Source organism: Phlebotomus papatasi, chromosome 1 (genome assembly GCF_024763615.1).
Source record: "Phlebotomus papatasi isolate M1 chromosome 1, Ppap_2.1, whole genome shotgun sequence".
In the NCBI taxonomy this organism is placed as follows: Eukaryota; Metazoa; Arthropoda; class Insecta; order Diptera; family Psychodidae; genus Phlebotomus; species Phlebotomus papatasi.
The window spans coordinates 46,457,620-46,472,756 of record NC_077222.1 but is presented as its reverse complement, the minus strand read 5'-3'; the positions used below and the strand labels follow the sequence as shown (position 1 = coordinate 46,472,756).

General features: G+C 32.3%; 2 protein-coding genes across 5 annotated transcripts in view; one reads left to right on the top strand and one right to left on the bottom strand.

Annotated features, from left to right (window-relative positions):
* The window catches only part of LOC129799439 (26S proteasome non-ATPase regulatory subunit 1), a 104,743-nt gene that overhangs the window by 68,683 nt on the left and 20,923 nt on the right, over positions 1–15,137 (top strand).
* LOC129799441 (5-hydroxytryptamine receptor 2B-like) overlaps positions 250–15,137 on the bottom strand; it is a 23,466-nt gene continuing 8,578 nt past the window's right edge. Inside the window, exons 2-9 of one of the 4 annotated variants that reach the window (XM_055843308.1) lie at positions 13,337–14,504; positions 11,913–12,137; positions 11,608–11,806; positions 10,112–10,336; positions 4,609–4,809; positions 4,440–4,515; positions 2,646–2,869; positions 250–2,036 (exon numbers count right to left, since the gene is read on the bottom strand). In XM_055843308.1, the coding sequence (XP_055699283.1) occupies positions 1,856–2,036; positions 2,646–2,869; positions 4,440–4,515; positions 4,609–4,809; positions 10,112–10,336; positions 11,608–11,806; positions 11,913–12,057 (1,251 nt within the window). In that variant the 5' untranslated portion in view covers positions 12,058–12,137; positions 13,337–14,504 and the 3' untranslated portion in view covers positions 250–1,855. The remainder of the gene's footprint in view (positions 2,037–2,645; positions 2,870–4,439; positions 4,516–4,608; positions 4,810–10,111; positions 10,337–11,607; positions 11,807–11,912; positions 12,138–13,336; positions 14,505–15,137) is intronic. The other 3 variants (XM_055843306.1, XM_055843307.1, XM_055843309.1) reach the window with 3 other exon arrangements.

Genomic DNA, 15,137 nt, shown 5'->3' with positions numbered 1-15,137 from the left:
CCCCAATTTTAAGGCGTCTTACTTCCACCTACAAGAATTTGCAAAACGCTCTAACTCGTGAACCCAATACATTATTAATATAATATTATGAATTTCCATAAATTCTGATGAAAAGTAAGTTTTGTTTAACAAGAAAGAATGCAATAAATGGAGTATAACGATTTATAGGTCGAGCATTCCATAAAGCCTATACGATTTGCCATACCTTTCTTTTGTGTAATATATTTAGTTCAAAATTACATACATATATACATATTAGCAGTCTTTTTTATTTGATTACAAAAAGAAACATAAGTTTTCTAGCTCGATTCTAGTGTTGTTCAACTATCTACTTCTACTGTTGTTCCTATGTTTACAAATTCTTAATTTTATTACTGCTCGAACTCAAAGAGAGAGCAGTTATATAATCGACTTTTTTTCAACTTCTCACTGTTCTGGAGCTTAAACGGTAAGAGATATCGACTTCCGGTCTTCGATAACCCCTCCTCAAATGACATTATCTCGCACCCAACCTCTTTACTTCCCCCCTCCCCTTTTGTACGTTCCCTATCCCTCAAAAATAGGTCAAAAATGAGGTTTTTCCAATTTTGCAAAAAATTGGCCAAAGGTTTTTCAATTATTTTTGGATATGTTTTAGAGCTGGTCCTGGCGAACATTTCGCCCAAACATACCTATGGCCGGAAAATTCGCCATTTTGAATTATTGAAGGTCAAAGTTCAACCACTTTGGAAGGATCATTTTTCAACCGATTTGGTTAAATTTGGATTTTTTGGAAAGGTACTGCAATGTCGAACCCGGCTGCATCAGTCTTCATCGGTAATGAACCGGTTAAGTACCGATTTTTGTATAATTTTATATCCCTAATAATTGATATTTCCTAAAAGTAAAGTTTTTTCGATTTTTCTCAAAATTGGCCCAAGATTTTTCAATGATTTTTGGATATGTTTTAGAGCTAGTCCAGACAAACATTTCGCCAAAACATACCTATGACCGGAAAATTCGCCATTTTGAATTATTGAAGGTCAAAGGTCAAACACTTTGGAAGGCTCATTTTTCAACCGATTTGGTTAAATTTGGATCTTTTGGAAAGGTATTGCAGTTTCGAACCCGGCTGCATCGGTCTTCATCAGCGATGAATCGGTTAAGTACCGATTTTTGAATAATTTTACATCCCCAATAATTAATATTCCCTAAAAATAATGTTTTTTTTTCAATTTTTCTCAAAATTGGCCTAAGCTTTTTCAATGATTTTTGGATATGTTTTAGAGCTGGTTCAGGCGAATATTTCGCCTAAACATACCTATGACCGGAAAATTCGCCATTTTGAATTATTGAAGGTTAAAAGTCAAATACTTTGGAAGGCTCATTTTTATTTTTGGTTAAATTTGGATTTTTTTAGAAAAGTATTGCAAATTAGAACCCGGCTGAATCGGTCTTCATCGGTAATGAATCGATTAAGTACCGATTTTTTGATTTTGAAATGCTTTTGTGATTTATGAATCAATTTGATCTCTAGTAGATCAGTTATTCCGAAAGATTATGCAAAAAGCTAATTCACGGTGAGCTCTATCTCGTGAGTTCGAGCATTCCGCAAAGCTGGGACGCTTTGCCATCTCTTTAAGTAACATATATAGTGCTATAGGATTATTGTATTTTTTTAATTATTCAAATGAGTAAATAATATAACAAAAAATTTATCCCTATACAATTTTATTAATAAAGAATTCTTAATTTGAAACTACACAAAAATTCTTAAACAAACATCATTTCTTATTATAATGAGTATCAGTTGCTATGTGGCGGTGCTTTGGTAGTGTACCAAGTTAATAGGGCTCCTGCAGAAGTAGAAATTGCTCTAACATTCATCGTCTGTGATTGTATAACTACCTCGGAAATCGTTTAATGGTGTGGTGGTTGATTGTGTAAGCAATGGTGCGCCTTGTAAAGAAATAGCTAAAGGCAATGTGGAAGGGCCGCACAAGCTGGCAGCGCCTCTGTTGTCCATTACGGATGTGTAACGTGGTGATCGTCCGGACCTAGTTATTTGAATAGTAGAAGCAATTTATCAAGTTTTTTTTCGACAATGAAAGGAAAGCTGTATATACAACACACACACACACACACACACACACACACATATATGTATATATATATCGTCGGTTGCATCTACCTCTGTCGTATCTGCATTCGGTGCAAGCTACAATACAGACATGCCCTCTTGCGTGAAATGCTGCCACAAAAGAAATGCAGATACGACAGAGGTAGACGCAACCGACGATATATATATATATATATATATATATATTTTTTTTAATAAAAACTATTTGGATTTAACTATGTTTCAAAATACTTATACGACGGTGAAATCGTGAACTCAGTAAATCGTGACTTATTATATAAAATTATACGAGAAAAAGCTTTTAAATAGCAATTACTTGAAGGAGCGTGATCTTTTTTTTCAAATAGCAGAGTTTAATTAGTGTAATACCACTCTTCTGCAAATAAGACCTTAAAAAAATTCTATACAGATGTTATATTTGATTTACTGATACTATCCAAAACTAATGGCAGCAAAATTTTTTTGCAAATATATATTTTTGAATATATTTACGAGAATAGAATGTTTCACAAATACGTTATCTTACCTTTGACAGTTACAACGCAGTAAACGTATAAATGCTGCTCTAAAAGTTTTGTTGAAAATAGTATATATGATGGGATTAATAGTTGAAGAGACATATCCTAGCCATAGACAAATGTCAACAACATTTTCAGGTACGTGGCAGTTTGGCCAAGCGGCAAATATGATATTGAGGATAAAAAAGGGAGACCAGCATAAAACAAATGTGAAGAATACAACACCAAGGACCTGTAAAAGAGTGATATTAGTTCTAAATTAATCATTTACATAATACATCAAACATATTTTTTTTGGATTCTACGATTACATTAGTTACATGAAATTTCATGCATTTAATTTAAATAAATCTTTTCATTTGCAACATTGTACATGCAATTGTTTTGAAAAATAGTGGCAAAGCGACTTGCGAGGCAGAGCATATCGCGGTTTTTGGGTCTAACCAAAACTGGCACCCTTTTAAACAATATTTTTAAAATTTTATAAATATATAAGAGTGCATTACTTATAAGTTTTTGTTACGAACAGAGGAATATACGTTAAAATAAATACTAAATGTATTTTAAATAGAGATTTTCGGCCAATAGTTGTTGCAAAAAGTAGCGAAGACACGAGATTTAGACCTGTTAACTTTTCATCCTTTTCGGAGCTTCAAAGCTTTTTCTTCAAGCTTACAGAATGATTTTTTATATGGTCTTATAAATCTAAAAAACTATCCGTTCTTCATTGTTTCTTCTTGTAAAAATGCTAATTATTAAAAGTTAAAATTTTCTGATAAATTTATTTTCTGAAACTTAAACTTTAAGTGTACAGTAGAATAGCCTTTCCGATCAATCTAAATTAAAATAGTGTTGTATGGAATCATTTTCAATTTGCAATTTTAAGATTTCATTACTGTTTTATGTGAGGAAAGAGAAAATGAAGACCATCATGATGACGATCAAATAATAAAAAGAAAAGAAAAAATCGAAATAAAACAGCATATGGGTGGCTAAAAACCGTTCCCGTCCTTCCGTCTGACCGCTCTTTGGAGGTTAAGAGTTTACTACTAAGTTTACTCAGAAAAAATTTATCTGACGTTTAAAAACTAAATATTTCCTGTTAGATGGTAAGTTCAACTTGAACTTGGACTAAGGATTTTTGAAAAAAAAATAAAATGAAATTATGATTTACTCTCTATAGATAGTTAATCTATGTGTTAATCTATAGGCCTCTATAGATTAACAGCAATTATTGTCCAAAATTGCTTTTTAGAAGGAAGAGATCTTGAGTAATTTTGTGCACTGAAAAGTATTTTTTTAAAAGGTCTTCTCAGGTCTCAATGGCTGATATTTTTAGATGTTTAAACTAAAATTAAAAAATGTATATATACATATAGTTTAAATGTTGTATTTTAATATGGTTATATTTTACCTTAGATCTATATTTTTTTTAAATTTGCGAATGAGAAATATTTACATAATTTTTTACGCTCTAGTCTTTCTCACAAAATTGATGACAGCTACGAAGCGAACCTTCAGTACAAAAGTATTAATACTTAGGGTGCTGAAGCAATTTGAATTTAAAAAATATATTACCGCAGTTAGTGATTTTTAGCTGAAATTCTTTACAATCTTTGTAATTTTATCAGTTGATGTTATATTATGGGTTAAAGAGTTATTATGGACATACAATTCTGTAACATTAGAAGTGCAATATAATATAATTGTAATCAAACTTTTAAGTAAGAATAGCAAGAAGAAATGAAAGAAAAAAAACAGGTTCCTCTTTCAATTCATTATTTAAATTTAGCGTAACTTACCTTTGTGGCTTTCTGCTCATTAGCAACTGCATTCGCGGATAAATCATTTCTTCTATTCCGGCTGCCAAATAATCTGCTGGTTCAATGAGAAATAATATTAAGTGACAGTTTTTTTTAAAGATGTTTATATATGTAAATTTAAATCACATATTATTTTTTTATACTTTACCTTAAATTCCAATTAATACTAGTGGGTGTGACACTATTAAAGTGTAACTTTAATGATCTTAATCTGTTTTGTCTGCTTCCTTGTGTGGTATATGCGGGAGTTTGTGTACTTTGATCGCACGTGGCTGCTCTTGTAGATCTTAGCACAAAGTTTTTGTGGTTGTTTCTGCTGTAATCCAAGTGTGGTTGCGATGTACTTATACTTACATCAAAGATAAATGAAAAAGTTCATATTAAAAATATGGTTTTTAACATACATTAATATGAATATTTATATATTTAATATTAGATTTTTTTTTAGAGAATATATGATTGTTCGAGTTGTAAGACTAATCGATACCGCGGCTGAAGACCGTGCCGATATTATGAATTCCCAAAGACTGATTCCTCTCGTTCAGTAATAACCTTCCCGATTAGAGAGTTCTCTCCGATTGAGCTTTTTCCTTTACCGATTCGAAGGTCTATCAGTAAGGACTTACCTAAAAACCCGTTGGAAGTTCAAACATTTAAACCGAGGAGTTACAGAAAAGTGAGAAAGTTCATGAAATAGACATTAACAAATTTGCAATTCAAACGTTCTGCCATTCTGAAGTTCCACAAAACTACATAAAAACTCACTTTTTGCAGCAAACATTTGCACACTGTTGTTGACGATTGAAGTGTCAAGTCAAGAAGACTAGATTCACGCTAATTTGGCTCTTTAAAATTGAGCCATTAGGTGAGATTCTTAACAATCTCACCTACTATAATCCTAACAAAATTTCATGTCGTCCGATCGACCTCAAACTTGGCCAAAATGTGTTTCGCCACTTCCTGATCACGAATATATATGTGGCTATTTTACGTTCCCGGCCGGCCGCTCTTTGGAGCTTAATAGCTCCTAAACTAAAAAAGATATCGACTTGCGGTTTTCGGCAAAGGTTATATATCGGGTGAAAATTGCAACTTGGTGCATTGACCCCCCACCCCCCACCCCCTCCTTCCGCCATTTTGAAGACCCCCCTTTTTTGTTTTCTCAATAGCTCCGCCCCTATGACATCGATCGGGCTCAAATTTTAGTATGTTATAGCTGGGCCTTAGGGCTTTCGATCAATACCAAACTTAAGGTCCCCCGACCCCCCAGACCCTAGCTATAAGGGTCCAAAAATCAATTCTTAAAATGGCCATAACTCCTGTTCTAATTGTCAGAATTTAAAGAGTGAGTGCTTTTTGGAAAGCTCTCGTGAAATGCCACCTCCCCTTCTAACATCGCAAGTTCATAAAACCACCGCTAGGGGCGCTATTATTAAAAAGAAAATTTTTAAATCTTATAAGTTAAATAACTCAAAAATTCCATTGTGCATCGGGCTGATATTTTAGTATGTTGTAGCCGTTGATTATACCTATCAAACAAAAAAAAACTTAAGTCGATCCATAACCCCTGACCCGAGCTATAAGGGGTCAAAGTTCGAACATTGACCGGCCTCTATCTCCGGTTCTAACTAGCATAGCGATCTAAATTTACCTTTTTGGTTTCGTCTCGATGAGCACTTTCAGATGGAAGTTCAAAAATTCACCACAGGTGGCGCTGTGATAGCGTAAAAATTCATCGAAATTCAAAGTCACTTTTCTCAAAAACGGCATTGTGCAAGTTAATGAAATTTTAGTATGTTGTAGTCCAGTCTAGGACGTTTCCAAAGTGGTGCGTAAGTGCGCTGTGGTTAAAACAGAACCGGAGATATGAGGGATCAAAGTTCACAAAATTCAAAAAATCATATCTCCGGTTCTATGTGACCGATTTTGATGAATGAGGTCTTAAACGAAAGATTTCACCAAATACTACAACTTTCTAAAATATTTGAACTTCGTGGGACCAACACCAGGGGCGCCACAGTCGAAAAACCAATTTCAATATCACATAACCTCAATTATCTCGACTGTCGCTGAACCGATTTTGATGATTACTTCAACATAATTGTAGAGGACATTTGTCTCTACATTTCGTCCATACATCATTTTCCGCTCAGACTACGCTATCACTCCGATTTTGCCGTTTAAGTGTGAAAAAATTGATTTTTCCCATAATAACGCTTTGAAATCACTCAGATGCCAATTTGACTGCCTCTACTCCACCAAGACACTTAAAATATGGTTTTAAATGGAAAGTCCCACAAAATACAACAATTCTTTGATATAGTTGAAGTTCAACAAATGACTACTTGGGGCACTCTGGATGAAAAAATAAGTTAAGAAACAAAAAACCTCGCTTATCTTGGCTTCTGAGTAATCGATGAGATCATGTTCTATGGGAAAATTATAGAGAACATTCTGGTCTACATTTCACCCATATACCACTTTTGTGCCAGTTCATCCAAATCCTTGATATTTTGGTTTAAATACAAAATTTGTATAATTTCACGAATTTGATTCAAGATAACTGAATGGCGACTCACAACTTCAGCTCTAAATCGAATTTGCATGCACTCCGAGTTAGCTCACGTTAAGAATCTCACCTACATAAGCCGGTTAGGATTATCTGTCCCTTTTTTAATTCAGACGGCAGTTAAATTTGAAAAAAATATTGTTGACATTTTTCAAGTGAGATCAAGTCCTCAGTTATTTTCATCTCACAGAGTTAAAAATTGTTAAAGTTACAGACCTTTTGCGGCCAGTATACTGTACACACAGAAAAATTTTGGTTTTAAATATAAGAATATATAAGACTCCAGAAACTTAAATTGGACGTGAATCCCCGAGGCGTTTAACCCATTCAGTCAATGTACCAGAAATACTTAAGATAGAATGTTGATATTTTGGGATTAGTTTCCTGCAAATTAGTAGATGAATTTTTTGAAAAGAAATTTTTTTTTATCTATTATGGCGGCGCGGGGATTCGCCCTCAAACACACGTCTTAACGGACATTGAATTTAAATTCTGTGCATTAATTCATTACAAACTCTATTGCTTTAGATAGAGTAACTATCTAAGAAAACAAATTGGCAACCAGAATTCAAATCAGGGAAGAGGAAAGAGGCCAATTTTAATAAATTCTACGGGATGTCGAATTTTCCGTCCGCAATTTTGAGCAAAAATTTTGCATGACCTTCCGCGAAGGAAGAGAAGAATAACAAAATGTATTTTCATCTCTGTAGGACTATTTTTCCCAAGTAATTGACGAAACTAAAGTTACTGGGAATCTATTTCCGACAGCAATTGGATTATCAATTGCCCAGAAATAAATCATCAAAAATCACTCAATTTGCGTATGATGTATCATACCATGGTAAGGAATGGGTTAATTTTAGAAGCTCTGAGCGAATGAAATGGGCTAGAATCCCTATCTCTTTCACGTTAAGAGATCGGGAGTTTAAGATCAGCATTAGCTGAAAAATGAAAACTGTCTTGAGATTTGCAAATTACAATTAAAACTAAACGATCAAGGATTAGGGCATTGGCATTCATTGGATGGGATTTGAAATTAAATACCTGGGTCTTTCTGTTTAAGAATTTTCTATTTTTCTGTGTGTACTTTTTCGACGTAAGGTTGTTTAACATTTCTAAATTTTTTTTTAAACATACTAGTTAAAAAACTCAAGTTTTCAGGAGTGATTCTATTTATATATATATATATATATATATATATATATATATATATATATATATATATATATATATATATATATATATATAGATTGCACTTTGAAGTCCACTATTTGACTGATCAACAGAATCTTGTGACCCTGTGTGCAATCTGTGATCTAAGTCCAAGAAAGTGTACCCATTTCCCGTCTGTACGTGATTTTTCCAACAAAATTCGATACGATAAAGAGGACATTCGTAAACGTCTAGTGTTTTCCATCCATTTTTTGAATCGTTTGACATTCAACCTTGGAAAAACAAATAGAATCTGATTCGGTGTATTTTTCACCTCTATAGACGATAGGGACCAAAATAGCCCAAAAATTGAAGTAATTTTTCCAACAATTCCAATATTCTTTTACTCTAATAAATAATATTATGAATAGTTATTGTACTTTCTAGTGCCAAGAGGGTTTTGCTTAAAAAAATTGAAATATAAAAAATAACAAAAATCATTCATCATTGCGGCAATTTGAAAATTCGTTACTTTTGAGCTTAAATATTTATTGCTCCCTCCGTTCCGAAAAAAGTCGTACGTTTGCTAAATAATTTTGTTTCTAAAAAAAATCGTACATTTAGGATAAAATTGAGATATATAGGTACAGTCTTAAGGCAAATGAGTTGTGTACTGCAAATACCTTTTGTATGAACTATTCTCCATATTTAGAGATAATTTTGGGGTCGAGCTGCGATCATAAGTTAAGGAACTAATGTCTTATTTTAATTTTTTTTTTCAAATAAGTTTTAGGTGATGAATAGCCACTTGTAATGTTTAGAAGAGCCACCTGCCCCTCATAAGTCAGCCCTGGGATTATTTACGTGACCTTAATTTTCCCCCCACCCCTCATTCGTCAATGGCGTAATGCCACTCCTTTTAACGGTTTTTTAAAGTCAAACTAGTTTTTCCTGCAATGTTCGAGCAATAAAAAATTTATATAACGGAATTAACTACTGATTTCTCCTTTTACACACTAATAGTTTAGAACAAGTGCTATTCCATTACGTTAATCGCAGACCAATTTTTAACACTATCTACCGAAGCTCATTAAAAATGAGACAAAAAGTCAATTTTAATATTTTTGTTCTTTAATTATAGTCTAGGCATAACCCCAATATTATCCCTGAACATGGAGGGTAGTTTATACATAAGATATTTACCAAACATAAACATTTCTTGAAAGCATTGCTTAATCTTTGATCTTTCCCAAAACGTATGACTTTTTTCGGAACACAGGCAGTATAGCAAATAGCTGGAGATTTGCAAAAAAATATCTTAGATTCCTATAACTTTCTACTTAACGATACAAACACTAGAAAGAAATGATTTAAGTTAAGCAGGAAATATTATTTTCTCTATGGGTCACAGGTGACTCAATCGTCGTAAAGGGCTAAAGAACTGACGGGTGCGAGTGCGATTTCAATAGTTTGCCCTCTGTGTTACCCTTTAATCGTTTCAAAACTGTTGCGATACGATAAACTGAAAATAAATGGCCTGATGAAAAAAAAGTTTGCGAAATTCTGAAAATCACATGAATGAGCTCACAAAAGCACTGTAGGGGTACCGGGGCAGAATTAGCCACGAATAGTATTAGATAGTGGTATCCTTTATATTTTGCCTGCGAAGGAGTGAGGAAACCACTCATTATTCTAAATATATACTTCCCTTACTATTCATTGAAATATTTATCAGCCTTATACAAACATTTTCTGTACAAATTATACGCAATGGCTAATTTTACTCCGGTCTCCCCTATTAATATAGGAAAATGATACGAATATACTCATGGGATTTAGAGTTAGAGTATTTCGCAAAGCATAGGACGAATTGTTACATTTTTTAAAATGATTCCAGGTGATAATTTCATAGTGTGCTCAAAAATCTTACTTGTTTTCGCTGGATGTTGTGATATTTTCTGATCTTCTCCAAGATAATATTTGTTGAGAGTGTGAATGTGTAATTATTTTTTTACTGACAGAATTCGTTGTTCTTGAATTATGCTTTGATGATCTTTTAATCTGCCCAATTACTGACACTGAATTATATTTTTGGTTTGTGTCAGTGCCGGATATTTGTTGAGATTGAGTTTTACTTGAGAAACGACCACCAAGCCTGAAAGATATATATATATATATATATATATGTGTGTGTATTGTATATGTATATCTATATATGTATCTATAGAGAAATATTCTTTCATTTTATTTACGGTTTTTGTAACCATATTAGGGGTGTTACAAAAACCGCATAACCAGAAAACCTGCATATTTTCTTTACATTTTTTTCGAAAAAATAAAAAATTTCAAAAATATTTAATTCCATCTCTTTAACATATAAAAGTACAATATTTTAACCATATTTTCTGAAATTTTCATTTCAAAATTTTAAAAACTCAGCCGTTAGGACCAGTTTTTTGGAGGCGTTTTTTGAGAAAAACGAACATACATAGTGGATTAGATTTCTCAGAGTATACTCATCTGACGTCAATAAAGTGAATATTTCCTGTTAGCTTATAAGTTAAATTCGTACTTGAACGGTAGAATTTTTTTCATCTTGATCACAACTTATTCTACAAGACAAAACAGGGTGTAAAATAAGCTGAAAATTATTTTTTTTTGTACAAAATTCTCCCAAAAAATGCAAGTTTCATTTAAAATATGTACCGTTTAAGTACGAGTTTAACTCATCAGCTACAAGGAAATATTAAAATTTTTCATGTCAGATGAATATACTTTGAGAAATCTTGTCCACGGTAAAGTATGGTTTTTTCAAAAAGGTTTTTAATTGAAAGTTTCAGAAAATATAGTTTAAATGTTCTTACTTTTGTATGATTAAAAGCTTAAATATAAATAAAAATTTGTTATATTGAAAAAACAAAAATAGAGAAAATGTGGTGTTTTTCGGTTTTTTGACCCACGTAACCCCTTTTTATCTGGTCTTATGCTTTCAGTGATCGTTTATTCACATGGGTTTATTATATTTTTACTTTTTTATTAGGGGGGACCATTAGCCATGGGTACAATAATATGGTAGAATATTATAATTTTTCCTAAAATGTGAAATTATTTTAAGCAATATTATTATATCATCAATCATTTTATCTTCTCTAGAAAAAGTCAAGAATTTTAGAGTTTTTCAATACACAATTCTATACAGCCAAGATCCCAGCCGTGTTACTATTACACATAAAAATATTGGACAGACTTTATAATTTTTCACAAATTATACATGGAGACAAGGTATCATTTGCTGGCTAAATGTACCCTCGTCTTCCTTATTGTGTGCATAGTGCTACAATAACTGAACTAATAACAAAAGAATCGTAATTTCTGTAAGACTGTTGTGATTGATTAGTTTTTTTTCATAATTTGGAATATTTTTACCTCCTGAAGACTTCACTCTCTGGATGTTCAGCTGCAAATTGCGCCTTTTTGCGTAACAATTGTACTGTAAGGGCATATGTTGAGACCATCAAAAGCATAGGAATATAAAAAGCCACAAGGGAACCGAAAACGAAAAAAGCTCTGTTGTTAATGACACACACGCGTGCTTGTGGCATAATATTTGATTCGTTTATAATCCCTGAAAATACATAAAAATATAAATGTATTGTAATAATGAAATATCTTTTTGCATTACAAACAAACAAAACTTAATTATTTTTCAGATGAATAGTGAAAGTTCATACCTAATACTGTAATTGAACTTGAGACGAGCATAGCCATGACCCAAACTAATGCAATTTTGATGCAAGTCAATCGCTTTGTGGATCTGTGTCGGGTGGCTAATGGATTCCTGATCCCCAAATATCTGCCAATGCTTATAAAACACATATGCAATATACTGGCCGAACACGCAAGAACATCACAAGTGACATAAATATTGCACCACGTTAAACCAAATGGCCAATACCCTGAAAGAATGTTTGGTATATTAGGATAACAGATAGTGTATTTTTAACAATACGCTTGTGCATTGCTGTATATTTTAAGAGAAAACTTCGTATTTATACAACAATTGCTCATTAAGATATACGTAATAAGATATTTTGATAATGTGATAAACGTTTTGTTAACCCTTTGAAAGAGAGTCGCTTTTCACTGACCGACTGACTGTAGTTTCTATTCCCAAAAGGGTTTTGCTTACAAAATTAAAAATTTAGAAATATAAAAAAGTATAAAAATCATTCATCAATGCGATAATTTGAAAATTCGTCATTTGTGAGCTTAAATATTTACTACTGGAGATTTGCAAAAAAAATATCTTAGATTCTTACAACATTCTACTTTACTATCATATATGAATATTAGAAGAACATAACTCTAGATAGGCAGGAAAAATTATTTTCTCCATGGGTCACCGGTGACCCAATAGTCCTTAAATATAGTTAACACTTTAAGGACGATAAGGACACTGGTGTCTCAAAAAAAATCCCATGGCCTTCTATATAGTTATGTTTTGCTTTAAAAAATCAGGAAAGTGATATTTTCTGACCCCAATTTTTAACGTTCTCAGCTTTAAAGGACTAAGCAAAATGTATGTTGTTAAAATTTTATCAGGCGTATATTGTTTACCAATTTGACAAAACTTTTTTTCATGTTTGATATGAATAAAAGTCCTGTTGATAAACTTTTTTTTAATAAGGTTTAGTTGGTTTTCGTTTTAGCAAAACTTTCCATATTCTGACGTATTCAATTTTGAAAACATCTTTACAAAACAAAAGTTGTTGTGTGTTGTCCATTATAGTTTATTATTCTAAATACCCAAGCAATGGTGTTTTTTATCTGCGTTTTACTCTAAGTTTGGTTAATATTATTATGTAAGTATTATTTAACATACATGACTTAACTGCACATATAATATATTATTATCAAACTATATTTTTAATTTGTTAAAGAAAGTAAAGAATTGAAAGATTATGATTTCTATAATTTATATTTTTGCCGCATTATATATTTTTTTGCCCTTTAAAATTGCCTACTGACTGGATTATTCTACTACTAGTAATTATTCACTAATAATCTAATACTTGATTATAGGTTTTAGAATAATACGTGTATGTTTTGCTTCAAATTTTTGAAATGCATGTGAACGTAAATGAAAAAGAATTACTTATGCTTATAATTACCCAGAAATCCAGGTATTGCTCCTAACGGCATAACGAAGAGGCTGACTAATAAATCTGCTATAGCCAAAGAGAGTAAAAAGTAATTGGTGACATTTTGTAGTTTTCTGTCTAGAGCTACGGCGAGACAAACTAAGATGTTTCCTAAACCACCGGCAAAAATGAAGATAATCACAAACAGAAAGCTCCAATCGTAATTTCGGTTGAATACCCTAAGAGGAAAGTCTGTTGATGGCGTTGATGCGATGTTTGAAGATAGCGTGGGAAAGTCATTTGATGGATCAAAAAATTCAATATTGCTGTTCATAAATGTTGGTGTGATTGTTAAACTTAAGTAGCATTGAATCGGTTTCAAAAAAAGCGAACTATAATCGGAGAAATTAAACGGTTCATTTTCAAAAATAGAGTTGTTCAAGTTCAAATTACTGCAATTCAGTATTTGATTTACATTACTGACACACTCATTAACTATTCCAATTGTAGCATTTGAAAATGATTGTGGCAATAAAACTTCTAGTTCAGACACAGGATTTGCAACACTATTAACAGCAACTGTTGTATTATAAATGCAATTGTCGATAGTACTTTGTATACTCCCATTTATAAACTCTGCAAATTTTTTGGACAGATTTTTACTTTTGCATTGGTAAATAGCCTCTGAATTATTTACGGTATCCAGTTTACATGTGTATGATATCGTATCCATAACGTTCGTCATCATTGATTCAGATGAAATATTTCTGACAGTGCTATTCGCTTTTTCCCATATCGAGGACATGAAACTGTAGATAAAATTCGTATAATTGTTATGATTTTCATATGGCACTTTAGTTGAATCAACATTAGTAAAGTCTGATGAATAGGAAGGCAGGTGGTGAGTTTCATTTTGCGCAGGTGTAGGTTTCTCGAAATAACAAAATATTTCCGGTCCCCAGTATGTTGGCCAATTTATACCTTCAGATTCACAATTTAATAATTTAACAAATCTTTCTGTTTGTAATGAGGATGATATATCTTTTGATAATATCGGTGTTGAGGAATGTGAAGAGGGAAGTGTTGAGTTATTATCATCCCCTGATCCTGGGCTTGTGAATGTATTGACATCCATAATATTAACATCCCTTGTACTTCATTTGGGGTTTAAAACCCTACAGTCTGTAACAAGGAAGAAAAACAAAAAATCAATATGTTTACAAGAACATTAGTGAATAGGAGAAAAAAGCTTTAATAACCGAAATAATGCCTATGTGCTTATATTTAAGTGTTTCAAACTATGAAAAACATGAAAAAAAACCGTTGTCTCAGAAATATGGTTTTCAACACTTCGCCGGTTGTAGTGACCGTTGTCGTATATTAATTGGATTTTATGCAAGAGATGACATTTGTATTGTCGTTTATATCAAATACAGATACACAACAAACGCGGATACGACAATGGTTAATGAAACCGACGCTTTATAATGAAATGACCAGTTATGTGTCTTCAATTGTTTTTTTTTTTTTCATAGAAAGTCGTGAAATTTTGTAGGGTTTTAGCAAAAAATACTGTTTTCACCTGAAACAAAAAGTTCTCTATAGTAATCAGAGAGACTTCTTGGACTTTTTCGCTCAATTTGTAATGCACTTTTAAGCTTTACATATCATTTATTAAGAAACCCTAAAGTAGATTTTATGAGAGGTCATATTTTTGGAAAAAAAAATTATAAATTATCAAACATTTGATATGTGTAAAAGTACAATCTCTGGTTTTGTTTTATTTCTGTATAGCACATGTTAAGGTGCTCAAAT